This window comes from Oryctolagus cuniculus, chromosome 5 (assembly GCF_964237555.1).
Source record: "Oryctolagus cuniculus chromosome 5, mOryCun1.1, whole genome shotgun sequence".
NCBI classification, from domain to species: Eukaryota; Metazoa; Chordata; class Mammalia; order Lagomorpha; family Leporidae; genus Oryctolagus; species Oryctolagus cuniculus.
In genome coordinates this window covers 8,040,057-8,052,583 of record NC_091436.1, presented here as the reverse complement: position 1 = coordinate 8,052,583, position 12,527 = coordinate 8,040,057, and the positions used below count along the sequence as shown (strand labels likewise).

Sequence of the window (12,527 nt, the reverse complement as noted above, 5' to 3'; positions counted from 1 at the left end):
CTAATCAGGTTGGTGAGCACCATCTTGAGGGCTGGCAGGGCCTGCTGGGTAGAGTTCATGCTCTCCCCCGGGGAGACACCTGGCCCTGATGTCCGGTGTTGGGTGAGGAGGGGGTGGGGAAAGGGAGGTCTTTGGCTCCAAAAACAACACCGCCTGTAGAAAACCCCAGCATCCATTCAGGGAATACCGTCCATGGGGCAGTAGGCGGACTTCTGTGAGAGAAGCTGACGTTTGTCAGCCACGGCTCTGTGTGCTGGTCTCAGTCTGTCTTGTGTTGCCGGAGGGCACCTGAGGCCGGTGCCGCGGTGGCTCTGGGGGCGCTGCACGTGCGCAGGCCTTCCTGCCGCCTCATCCCATGGTGCACGGGCCAGCAGAGAGCCAGACGCAGGAAAGGGGACCCAATTCATTCTCATAAGGACCCCCCTTCCCCGTGATAACAAACCTGCCCTCGTGGTCACAGCATGGATCTGTCTGGGAGGGCAGAAGCCTCGTGACCTCTGACCTTCCCAGTTCTGCCCCAGCACTGTTGCTATGGAGATTGGGTTTCCAGCACGGGCACCTTGAGGGCCACGTTCAAAGTGCAGCAGTCGCAACACTGGGGGCAGGGGCTGGCGTCTGCCTCTCCTGGGTCAGGCAGCCCAGGTACAGAAGTCGCACGTTTGCCCAGCTGGTACGGGGGAGCTACACTGCTCAAAACCTGTCTTGGATCCCTTGAAACGGGGGAGCTCCTGTAAAACTGTACACAGAAGCCGGTATCCAAAACGCACTCACGAGGCAGGGCTGAGAGCCGAGAGCCCCTGGTCCAGCAGTGCTGGGCGTGTCATTCGCTAGTGCTGCGCCGTGTTCTTCCTGCCACGTGAAGGGGACATACATGCGTGTAGGTCAGGCTAGAGGGCGTGTGCCCCTCCTGAAGACCCCGGGCTGTGCCCCAGGGAGACGGGCTGGGCTCAGACCGCTCCCAGCAAGGCACCGAGGCAGCCGCCAGCAGGGTCTGGGCACGGGCACGAGGGTCCAGGCTGGGCCGCCCCGCAGCCCTGTGGACTGCACCTTCGAGCCTGAGCGTGTGTTTCTGCTAGACTCTAGGTTAGTGGGCTGAGGGCTTTCCTCCATCATAGCACCCACAAAAGCAGACGAGCTCCACTCAGGGCCAGCAGAGCCCAGCAAATGCAGGCGGCTTTGCCTCTGGCTCCTCGCGTGGTCCACTCCTGCCCTGTTATCACTGGGACCCTGTTATCACTGTCAGGAGAGCGCGGCAGACAGGTGCATGATGACGCCGCTGGAGGTCAGGGCGTGGCCCAGCTCCTGGGTCCTGAAGGCACTGGAAGCATCCTAGAAAGATTGGGAGGAGCCCGCGCCTTGCCATTGCCGAGGCGGTGTGGTACAGGTGGTGCTGAGGTCGGGCCAGCAAACCCCCAGAGAGGCAGAAGTCCCAGTCCTTAACGTAGATTCCGACTCCGACGCTGAGGTCTTTTTTAACACCCTGGAAATTAACATTGGTGCAAACCTCTGTGTGTTTCAGATGACAAAGTGACCATCACTTACTCCAAGGGTTATCCGTGTGGGGAAAATAAGACCGCGTCCTCCGTGATAGAGTTGACCTGTGCAAAGACAGTGGGCAAACCTACGTTCACGAGGTGAGGAGCCGGGGCCAAGCGGAGCTGTGCAGGGGCGCCCTGAGCAGGGAGCACTTCAGGATTCCTCCTGTGGTCCCGGGGCCTGGCAGCGTGTGTGCGTGAGGAGCAGGCTGGGAGCCAGAGCCGCTGGCGGTCCCAGGAGCAGAGTGTGGACGAACACAGGGCCCCTGCCTCGCTAGCTTAGCGAGCGCACCGTGGAGCTAGGCCTGTCCAGCAGCCCCACTGGGACCCAGAAGCCGTGGGGCCTACGCCTGGGCAGTTCTCTCTCCAGCAGCACTGCGTCTGGTGCTAGGGGGACTTTGGCCAACAGGGGGCACCTCTGAGCTGCTGATGACTAACTGTACTTTCTGGACGCTGGGCTTGGAAAAAGGCATCCCGGACATTGAGGATTTATTAATTTATGAGTCAAAAGTCTAGGAGCAATTTTTTTTAACTTTTAAATTATGCGTGGGATGAGGTGGGGGTGGTAAAGCTGCCTCTTGGACCGCCTGTGTCCATGTGAGTGCCTGGGTTTGCGTCTCGACTCCACTCGTGATTCCAGCTTCCTGCCAACGGCACTCACGTGGGAGGCTGGACAGAGTTGCCAGCTCCTGGCTGCAGCCCGGCCAGGGTGGGCAGTGTGGGGTGTGAGCCAGCAGACGGGAGGTACCTGTCTCTCTGCCTTCCCAATAAAGACGTGTGACGCCATTTCCAGATTTTAAGAGCTGCCAACGGAATGCTTGCTTCCTTTTCCACGTCCCTGACCGACGCGCTCAGGCAGTGCTGGGACAAAGCGCACACAGAGCTGCTTCCGTGCTGCCTGGGCCTGCACAGCCCCAGGCGTTGTCAGGGAGGCCTTCGAACCCAAGTGGCTGTGCTGGGTCGCGGCCGGCACGCCGCTGCCAGTCTGTCCCACGGTCGTCTGTCGCGGCTGGCGGGGCGAGTGACCACGCGGTGCCTCCTTGCGTGCAGGTTTGACATTGACAGCTGCACCTACTACTTCAGCTGGTACTCCCGGGCGGCCTGTGCTGTGAAGCCCCAGGAGGTGCACATGGAGAACGGGACCATCATCAACCCCATCAACGGCAGGAGCGTCAGCCTCGGCGACATTTATTTCAAGTAAGCCCTGGCCTTTTGAGCACCGAAACTTACTCTAGAGAAGCCAAGCACGCGGGTCTTTGTCTAGCGGGAGCGTTGCGGGACAGGCGGGTCTGCGTGTTCCAGTACTGACGCTGGAGTGGTCATCATGCTGTGCTTAAACCAAGAGCACGTGACTCCACTGCTGCGTGCTGGACGCCAACGACGGGCAGTTCTCACCTCCCGCCCCGCCCGCGGTTGAAGACAGTCTTCTGAAAGCGTGGGCGCCTGGCAGTGTCCTGACTTAGCGGCTCCTGGGGGAAGGTCAGCTTCTCAGCAGGGCCCTGGCCGTTCCTGGGGTCCAGCGGCCCGGGTGACTGCCATGCCCACTGCCTGCGAAGGGGCAGATGTGCCGTGGTGCCAGTGATCTCCGCATTCGGGAAAATCGTGCCCCCCACAGCAGGGTGGGCGAGGCCATGGGCTCAGAGCTGCTGTCCTTGCGGTCACTGGGGCTGTGGAGGAGCCGCCCCAGCTCAGGGCAGCCTCCTGGGACCTGCAGTGTCTCCGAGGACCCTGGGTCATGTCAGAAAGGGCTTCTGGAAGACCTGAGTTGCTGTCGTCTCTCCTGTCCAGGCTGTTCAGCGCCTCTGGGGACATGAGGGCCAACGGGGATGCCTACTTGTACGAGATCCAGCTGTCCTCGCTCACCAGCCCCACACACCCAGGATGCTCTGGGGCCAGCGTGTGCCAGGTCAAGCCCAATGACCAGCGCTTCAGCAGGAAAGTGGGCACTTCGGAAAGAACCAAATACTACGTTCAGGGTAATTGCTTCCTGGTTGTGTCATGTTCAGGGTAACTGCTTCCTGTCACGTATGTCCAGGGTTACGACTTCCTGGTCGTGTCACATTGAGGGTAACTGCTTCCTGCAATGTGCCATGTGTGACTTCCTCCGAGGAAGAACTCCATAGCCTCTCCACCGTGGCTTCCCGGCTGCGGAAGTGTGAGCTCAGACAAGAACTCTGCTCTGGTCTGTGCTGTGTGAGGCACAGCTGTGTCAGCCGTGATGCGAGAGGCCCGAGCGTCCCACTGTAGGGAAATTACATCTCGGCCATCAAAGCCTGGTGCTCCCAGAGGTGCTGCGGTGGCTCTGGGCAAGGCCTGTCAGTCACAGTTACCTTCGACTTGGTTTTGGGCAGGACACCTCTTTTTCTTGAAATTCCAGCTAAGGGTGAGCAATTTCATATGCATCAAAAGAATAAGGGAGAAGGTCGAGACGCGTAATGTTAGAATTGGATCTGAGCGAAGGCCTCCTCCTGGCTTAACAAGGCAGCACGAGGCCGGCCCCTGGGTGGCGGCCGCGAGGCCGGCGCCGGGAAGGGTCGTCTTGTTGCCTGCCGGCCATGACAGCACGTTCCTGGGAGGCAGCTGCTGTCAGGATGGGAACGTTTCTTGTTTCCGACAGGAAGTGCCTGAGGCTGCTGGGTAGGTTCCTAAGGAGGAAAGGGTTATTTACACTCATCTCACAGAGATTTAAGGCCACACTGGCAATGGCCGCTGGCTGGCAGTCCCGAGCAGCCAAGGGTGTGCCTTGGGAGAGACGGGCCGTGCACAAGTGTGCCCTCTGGCCTCTCTCTTCTCAGTCACCGGGGCCCACCCTGGTGATTGTACCTGATCCTAACCACTTCCCCAGAGCCCCACCCCTGCACGCTAGCGTCGGGTGGGTTGAGTTTCCGCCTTCCTGCTGCCTCACAGCAGGGTTAAATCTCCACACGGGACCCCCTGGGGACACCGCGAGCCCTGTCCAAGCCACAGCACCGGCGTCACAGCTGCCACACACTTCTCACAGCTTGGTCTTGGCGCTGCATGAATGTGTGAACTTTCCAAACCATGAAGTATGGCGAAAAACCCAGGTTACCCAGATGAAGAAGGGCTCCTGCACCCCGACGCCGGTCACTGAGTGTGTGGCCCCTGTAGCAAAATCCGCCCATCATTCAGAGGCAAAGCCCGCACTCAAACGGCCCTCGCTCTGCCTCCCTCGCTGTCCCGGGTCCTTGGCGCCTGGCCCCACAGAGGTGTCCGGTGAATGTTGGTTGGCCTTTAGGGCAGGGACGAGAAGTGCACACTCCTGTCAACAGAGCAGGACGGCGCTTTGGCAGACCTCGCGTGCTGTCCAGGCTCGTAAGCTGCTGGCCACTCCTGCGCCCCTGGTGCTGTCCTGTGCCCTGGGGGCCTTACTCCTGCTAGGCCTGTGGAGGGTGCCTCAGCCCATGCCAGCCTCCCGTGGCTCAGGCACAGTCAGGCTCCACAGCCTTGCACGGGTGAGGAGTCAACACCTTCACGTTAGGCTTTCTGGAATCCCCAGCTGTGAGCACGTGTGTGCATACATGCACGTGTGTGTGCATACGTGCACGTGTGTGTGTGTGTGCATTTAGTCTTGGCTAATAAAATCCTTTTCAGATAGCTTCACTTTTTCACTCAGTAAGACCAGAAAGGAGCTCTACTTTCACAAAGAAATGAATGAACTTTTTTATTCATTCAAGAGGGTAGAACCGCAAAGCCCCCTGTAGCCCAGGTGTGGCTCTGCCCGGCCTCAGCCTGTCCTGAGCAAGACCTTGGGCCCTGCTGCGCCCGCACATCCCCTGCCTCCGGGCCCCACTTGGTTCGGGGGCCTGTCCAGCTCACACGCTACACTCGTGTCCCTTCTTGGCTCCCCAGCAGTGGCCGGCCACAGGGACTTCCACCCACACAGCTGGAGGAAGCAGAGTGCTTGTGTTTGTCAGGGCAGGAGGCCGTGTAAGGGTAAAGTCAGCGGAGGGGCCGCACACGCACAGCCTCGTCGGCCTCTTCTGTGGCATCCGGGCGTGCTTCCATCACAGGCCGGTGTGCGACAGTGCCTGGGAGGGTGGTCAGCCGGGTGCAGGCCCGAGCCTCGGAGTCCGGGGTTTGCACCGGTTCTCCGTGACGTGGGTCTGATCGGTGGGTTGACTGTCCATGTCACTGTCCTCAGTCTCTGGGAGGGCCGGACGTGCATGGCCGACTGTGCTGCAGGTCACGTGGTGACGGTCTGGCCTTCGTCCTCGCAAGGTTAAATTCTTCAGTGCACATTCGCCCCACATGTGTGTGTCCAGAGGCTCCTGTAAGCCACCGAAGCAGAGGCAGGGTGCCCCCCGGGATGTTGGGTACAGCGTCCTGCCACAGGCCTGGAAGTCTGCAGACTCCCCCAGATGGTAGGAGGGTCACTCGGGCCACCGTGGGGCAGCTGATGGCAGCGTCCCGTGTGTCCCTCCTGCTTCCCAGATGGCGACCTGGACGTCGTGTTCACGTCTTCCTCCAAGTGCGGAAAAGACAAGAGCAAGTCCGTGTCCTCCACCATCTTCTTCCACTGTGACCCGCTGGTGCAGGATGGGGTCCCGGAGTTCAGCCACGAGACCGCCGACTGCCAGTACCTCTTCTCTTGGTATACCTCGGCCGTGTGCCCTCTGAGGTAGGCGCCCCTCCTAGTCGGCACCGCATCCCCACCACCGGCCACCCTGGGGCCGTACTCCCTCTGTGAGCAGGTGGCTCCAGGGCCGACTGGCCACCGCCTGGCGTGTCCAGGGTCCCCCGCAGCTGTTGGTGGGCGGGTGCCGTCTGGGTGTCGCCTGCGTTTCCAGGACCTTCCGGCGTGCCCTGGTGCGTGTGGTTAAGTGCTGGGGCTTCGTTGGTGTTTGAGTGGCACATCTGGATGGATGGAGTTCCGCCGCAGGCCGGGTGTGTGTGGCAGCAAAGGGGACTGTGTTTCTGCCCGAGAGTCCCGGCTGGGGAGGGCGGAGGGGCCTCTGTGCCTGGGAGCCCTCCGCCGGGAGGCGTGTGACACCCCTGCTTCCTCTTGGGCTTTTTTCCGTCCTGTCCCAGCAGGCCACCATTTCTCACAAGCTCCTCGGTGTCTGGGTGGAGATGTTAAGACCGCGAGAAAAATGAGTTCTGCAGTTGAAGCAGGGATTTGGGCAGGGGTGGGGGTGGGGGTGGGGATGCAGGTCCGTTTCCTTTTGCGTAAACTCGGCCCCAAGTGGCCAGCTTGGTCCTACGCCATCGTAGGTTCGAGGAGCTGAGGCCTCGTGGCCACAGTCACGCAGAGAGGCTCCGGGTTGGCAGCTCGCCGTGGTGCGGTCAGCACTGGGATGGCTGAAGCGTTCCGGTGCAGCCGTTACACGGTGAAAGGCGGCCCCCAGGATTCTTTGTGAAAGCACCAGAGTGGGCAGAATGGGGATTAAAAAGCGGTGGAAATGGGCGCCCGGCGCTTTCCCACGTAGAGGCTGTAGGTGCCCTCCGCTCAGCCCCCTGCCTGGCCTCTGTTGGTTCGGAGGAAGCCAGCCCAGAGGTCTTGTCAGTGGTGGAGCTGAGAAGTTGTACCTGCTGGGGGTGCAGGAGCACGGCGCACGCGGGGCAGCAGGGCTGGCCTCAAAGCTCAGGCGTGGGGTGGCGGGCAGCAGCAGGAGACGTCTCTCAGCCACGGGTGGGTGGCAGGAGCAGGAGGCGCCTGGAGGGCTGACGAAGCCGTAGAGACTTGGAGGACAACCAAAGCTGTAGCCAAGAGCAGAGGCCCACCCAGAGGCGGTCACTGACCTCTCCGTGACCTGGGTGCTTCGATGGCGCAGGCACAGCCACCAGGAGCTGAGGCCGGGGCGGTGCCTGCAAGGTGTTCTCTTACTTCATAGTAGCGCGGGCTCTGCAATTCAGAATCTCATGGTGCAAGAATGACAAGTAGCAGGTGTCACCCTAGCAGAAGGCCATTTGTAGCTCTGCAGGGCTGCTGAGTGGCGGTTCGGGGTCCGGCTTCGAGGGGAGGGGTCTGCGGGCTTCGAGGGGCAGAGCGGAGGCTGACGCCGCCCTGCCACGCTGGGACAGGATGCCCAGCTGTCCTGTGGCCGCTGATGTTCTAGAACGAGACGGTTGGGCTTATGCTGAGCTCGCTTAAGGGCCAGCAGTCGGCCGGTTGTCTGAACACTTTGGGAGCCAGCCGTGCCCTGACCGGTGCTTTTCTGAGTGAGCACCGGCCATCCTCAGGGTCTGACGTCGTGTGGACTTGGGGTTGCCGCTCCCTTCCTGTGGCCAGCAGAGCCTCGCTGCTGGCGCTGTGCGGGTCCGCCTCTGCCCGTGCTGCCCTCTGCGGCCAGGGCCAGAGACGAGAAGGTCAGGTCTCCCTGAGTGTCGCTCGTGACTTCGTCTTTAACTACTTTCTGTAAATGTCCAGCGGCACGGAGATGCACTGCTTACCCGGTGAGTGTGACCGTCGGTGCTGGCCGCTGTGTTGCACAGGCTCGGCGAGGGCTCTGTGGTGCCCATGCCTGGGCAGCACTGGCTGGGCACAGCCCTGGTGCGCGATGAGGCTGCGCCTGAGTCCCGCATCTGAGACACTGTCCCATCCCTGAATCCGTTCAGGGTGCAGAGAGAGTGGGTGTGGGAGGTCCCGTGGGGCGGGAGAGGCTCCGAGCAGGCAGCATCCCCAGTGTCTGGTCCAGCGGCTCCGTGCTTTGCGCTGCCCCCTACCCTGCCTCACAGCCATCCTCCGGGAAGCCGCCGGGATGTGCCCCGGCGGGGCCCCCGCCGGTGACACGTCTCTTCCTGCGGTGTCGTTCCAGCGACTTCGACAGCGAGAACACGGAGCAAGATGAGCAGGAGCACCGGGGGCTGTCGGAGAGGAGCCAGGCCGTGGGGGCGCTGCTCAGCCTGCTGCTGGTGGCACTCACCGGCTGCCTGCTGACCCTGCTGCTCTACAAGAAGGAGAGGCGGTGAGGAGAGCGGGCGGCCGCGGGGCAGGGGCCAGCGCAGCCGGCTACAGGTCAAGGTCAAGTAGAGCTTTCCGTGGCGGGAGGGCTTCTGAAGGTGGGCGTGCCCACAGGCCGCCTCCAGGCATGACCCTCAGCCATGTGGGGGAGGTGCCCGTTTCAGACATTGGTCCCCGAACCTAAAGCAAGCGTGGGCCAGGTGCGGGGCCACCCTGCTGGCTGCACCTCGCTGAATGCGAGGACCCGTCATTGTCCTGTGATCGCCAAGTGGAGTTTCCGGTCCTCCCGTGGGGAGCCTGGAGCTGAGAGCCCTGTGGTGCAGGGCAGCTGGGGCCTGGGTGCGGGGCTGGGCAGCTGGGGCCTGGATGTGGTGCAGGGCAGCTGGGGCCTGGGTGCGGGGCAGGGGCAGCTGGGGCCTGGGTGTGGTGCAGGGCAGCTGGGGCCTGGATGTGGTGCAGGGCAGCTGGGGCCTGGGTGCGGGGCAGGGCAACTGGGGCCTGGGTGCGGGGCAGGGGCAGCTGGGGCCTGGGTGTGGTGCAGGGCAGCTGGGGCCTGGGTGCGGGGCAGGGCAGCTGGGGCCTGGATGTGGTGCAGGGCAGCTGGGGCCTGGGTGCGGGGCAGGGCAGCTGGGGCCTGGGTGCGGGGCAGGGCAGCTGGGGCCTGGGTGCGGGGCAGGGCAGCTGGGGCCTGGGTGCGGGGCAGGGCAGCTGGGGCCTGGATGTGGTGCAGGGCAGCTGGGGCCTGGGTGCGGGGCAGGGCAGCTGGGGCCTGGGTGTGGGGCAGGGCAGCTGGGGCCTGGGTGCGGGGCAGGGCAACTGGGGCCTGGGTGCGGGGCAGGGGCAGCTGGGGCCTGGGTGCGGGGCAGGGCAGCTGGGGCCTGGGTGCGGGGCAGGGCAGCTGGGGCCTGGGTGCGGGGCAGGGCAACTGGGGCCTGGGTGCGGGGCAGGGCAGCTGGGGCCTGGGTGCGGGGCAGGGCAACTGGGGCCTGGGTGCGGGGCAGGGGCAGCTGGGGCCTGGGTGTGGTGCAGGGCAGCTGGGGCCTGGATGTGGTGCAGGGCAGCTGGGGCCTGGGTGCGGGGCAGGGCAACTGGGGCCTGGGTGCGGGGCAGGGGCAGCTGGGGCCTGGGTGTGGTGCAGGGCAGCTGGGGCCTGGATGTGGTGCAGGGCAGCTGGGGCCTGGGTGCGGGGCAGGGGCCGGCTGGCCCCGGCGCTCCCTGCAGCCTCAGTGTTTGCCACGTGTGCCACAGCGAGAGGGGGGCCGGGCGGCACTGACCCCGGACGTGGAGCTAGCGAAGGGCACTGGCCGGCGTTTGCTTGCGCACTGTCTCTCCCGGCACCCTCCGCGGTGCCCCCGCCGCCCCCTGGCTGACCTCCGTCTCTTCCTCTGCAGGGAAACAGTGATGAATAAGCTGACCAGCTGCTGCCGGAGAAGCTCCAGCGTCTCCTACAAGTACTCCAAGGTAGCGGGGTGCTGGGTGCCGGCCCTGGGGCGGTCACAGCGCAGGGTGACATCCCCACGGGGACAGGAAAGCAGCGTGGCCCCAGCCTCTTTCCCTCACACACTTCCGTGGTTTTCCTTCAGTTTTCCCACACTGTGATTGCCACTGGCTTCCCCAGAGTGTTTAAGTTGTCCCCGCTGATTTTGGGGGGCTGTTTGTGCTAGCATTGGGGGTCGGCCTCGTCCAGGTCACAGGGCATACACGAATACAGTTGCAGCTCTTGCTCTGTCACCAGATTCGCGCCCCTTTGACCCAAGTCCTTGCTGTGGCTCCTGCTCCCCTAGCCCCACCCCCGCCCCCCACGGCCGGGCCCCTCGCCCAGAAGAGCCCATGTGGCCCCAGCACTGCTGGCCATCATCGGCCTGCGCCCGGAGGTGCCGTGGGCAGCTTCGTCCTGCTGGGAGCCGGCAGTGTCCGCCCACCCTGCCGCCCTCTGGAGGGCCCTGGGGGCGGCCTGGAGGTGGTGGAGGGCGTCGGGCAGTGTGCCCAGCTTGCCCCCGTCGGGCGGCTCTGTGACCCGGGTGGGCTGGGATGGAGGCGCGTAGCGGGATGGCAGGGGTCTCTGTTGTCTCCCTGGCAGGTGAACAAGGAGGAGGAGACGGAGAACGAGACCGAGTGGCTGATGGAGGAGATCCAGCTGCCGGCCCCGCGGCCCGGGAAGGAGGGCCAGGAGAACGGGCACGTCACCACCAAGGCCGTGCGCGCCGAGGCCCTCAGCTCCCTGCACGGGGACGAGCAGGACAGCGAGGACGAGGTGCTGACCATCCCCGAGCTGAAGGTGGCCCCGGGCCGTGGGGCCGCGCCGGACGGCTCCCAGCCCGGGAGGCTCCCTCAGCGCAAGGTCCCCAGGGGGAGGGAGGACGACCGGGTGGGGCTGGTCCCAGGCGAGAAGCTGCGGAAGGGAAAGGCGCGGCCGGTGCCACCGAAGCCGACCACCGCCACCGCCACCGCCGCCGCCGCCGCCCAGCTGGCCTCCTTCCACGACGACAGCGACGAGGACCTCTTACACATCTAACTCCGCGGTGCCTAAGGAGGGCGTGGGGCGGGCCCAGCCGAGCGCCTCCAACCAAATCAGACTTCCACTCGGTGACGCTTCCGTGATTTTTGCCTTTAACAAAAACTGCTTCAAAAGGGAAGAGTTTTTGTGACGGGGGAGAGGGTGCGGGGGGCCGGGCGCGGCCCCTCTGCGATTTGTTTACAGTCATGGGAACTTGGCACTGCTTGAATCGGCCAGGGGCGGTGCCTCGTGTCCCAGGGCTTGCCCCACGTCCTCGCGCGCAGGCAGAGCTGCAGATCGGAGGGCTGTGGTGGAGAAGCCCCTCGCTGCTTTAGGCCCCGCCGAGGGCACCTCCTCAGTACGTGTTAGCATTTAAAGCTCTCCCTATTTATTGACCTCGACAGTTAACTCAGGTCTGCAGAAAAGTACAAGCGAAAGAACCAGAAAGCAGCAAGTCCCTCCCCGCCAGGCAGCTTGTGTGGGGGTCTCGAGCTGTCACCAGCGCACCCCCCCCCCCCCCCCAGAGCCCTCCGTTCCGTCTTGTCTCTTTTTGGCTGTCTGATCCCAGGGGGCGCACGTGTGCGTGTGCGTGCACGCGCGCGCGCGCACGGGGTCCCCGCCTGCTTGGGCTCCGGAGGGCCCGCCCGGCGGCGGCAGCCGCAGCCGTGCACAGCACGTATCAGTATTGTGTTCACCGGCTGGTGAATCCCGACAACCCACCCAAAGAGTGACAATTTTTCTTTCTGTTTCGTTTTGTTCTGGTTTGGTTTCTGGTGCGTGACTAGAGTGGAGGCGTCGGCAAGGTGACTCGTTTCCAGCTTTGGGGCTGGGTCTCCTGTCCTCAGGCCCTCGTGATGCCACCTTTTACTGTGCTGATTTTTTTTTTAAGGAGAAAGAGGTTTTTGCTCAAACCATTTGACCTACAAGAAGCCTTAATTTGCACAGCGCGCGACTTAGGGAAATTGCATGGAAAGCGTGGGGCCAGAGCCCCGCCCCAGCCCTGCGCTGTGCTCGGGGTCTGTGCCCTGCGGGGGAGGGGGTCCCGGGCTCCTCCCTGGCTCTGACTCTCTTCCGGAAGTGTTTAATTACTTTTCTTGCATTTAGCGTGTATATAGACTTGGTGGGATTATATACTGAAAAGCAAACCACCCCACAGGTTTTTGGTTTGTGCCCAGTTAGTATGGCTTATTTGATTTAAACATGAGTGTATTTTTAAAAATTTGATTTTTTTTCTCTTCACTTTTTTTTCAATCAATCAACTTTACTGTAATATAAAGTATCAACAATTTCAATAAAAGATAAATTATTCTCCGCGTGTCACTGTTTGTTCCCGCCGCCTATGTCTTCCTGTTCGTGAGGGCCCCTGTGACCCCGGGCTAAAGCCACGCTCCACTTCTCCGGAATCTGCGTGGTTGCAGGGGCGAACCCTGGGGCCCCGCTGCGGCCTCCCGGCTCTGTCTGGATCTGATCTCAAGTGGACCTGGGCTGTTTCCTGTTGGCCAGAGTGACGCTGTGGGTTCACTTCTCAAGGATGCCCCACGGCCTCCTCGTAGGTGCCTGGTCCCAGGCTGCG

At 62.9% G+C, this 12,527-nt stretch overlaps 1 protein-coding gene across 2 annotated transcripts in view; it reads left to right on the top strand.

Moving 5' to 3' along the window:
- IGF2R (insulin like growth factor 2 receptor) overlaps window positions 1–12,262 on the top strand; it is a 106,845-nt gene extending 94,583 nt beyond the window's left edge. For both annotated transcript variants that reach the window (XM_051854188.2, XM_070074597.1), the window contains 7 exons: window positions 1,520–1,634; window positions 2,586–2,732; window positions 3,324–3,511; window positions 5,988–6,174; window positions 8,312–8,461; window positions 9,849–9,918; window positions 10,538–12,262. In XM_051854188.2, coding sequence (XP_051710148.1) covers window positions 1,520–1,634; window positions 2,586–2,732; window positions 3,324–3,511; window positions 5,988–6,174; window positions 8,312–8,461; window positions 9,849–9,918; window positions 10,538–10,972 — 1,292 coding nt within the window. In that variant the 3' untranslated portion in view covers window positions 10,973–12,262. The remainder of the gene's footprint in view (window positions 1–1,519; window positions 1,635–2,585; window positions 2,733–3,323; window positions 3,512–5,987; window positions 6,175–8,311; window positions 8,462–9,848; window positions 9,919–10,537) is intronic.
- The last annotated feature ends 265 nt before the right edge of the window (window positions 12,263–12,527 follow it).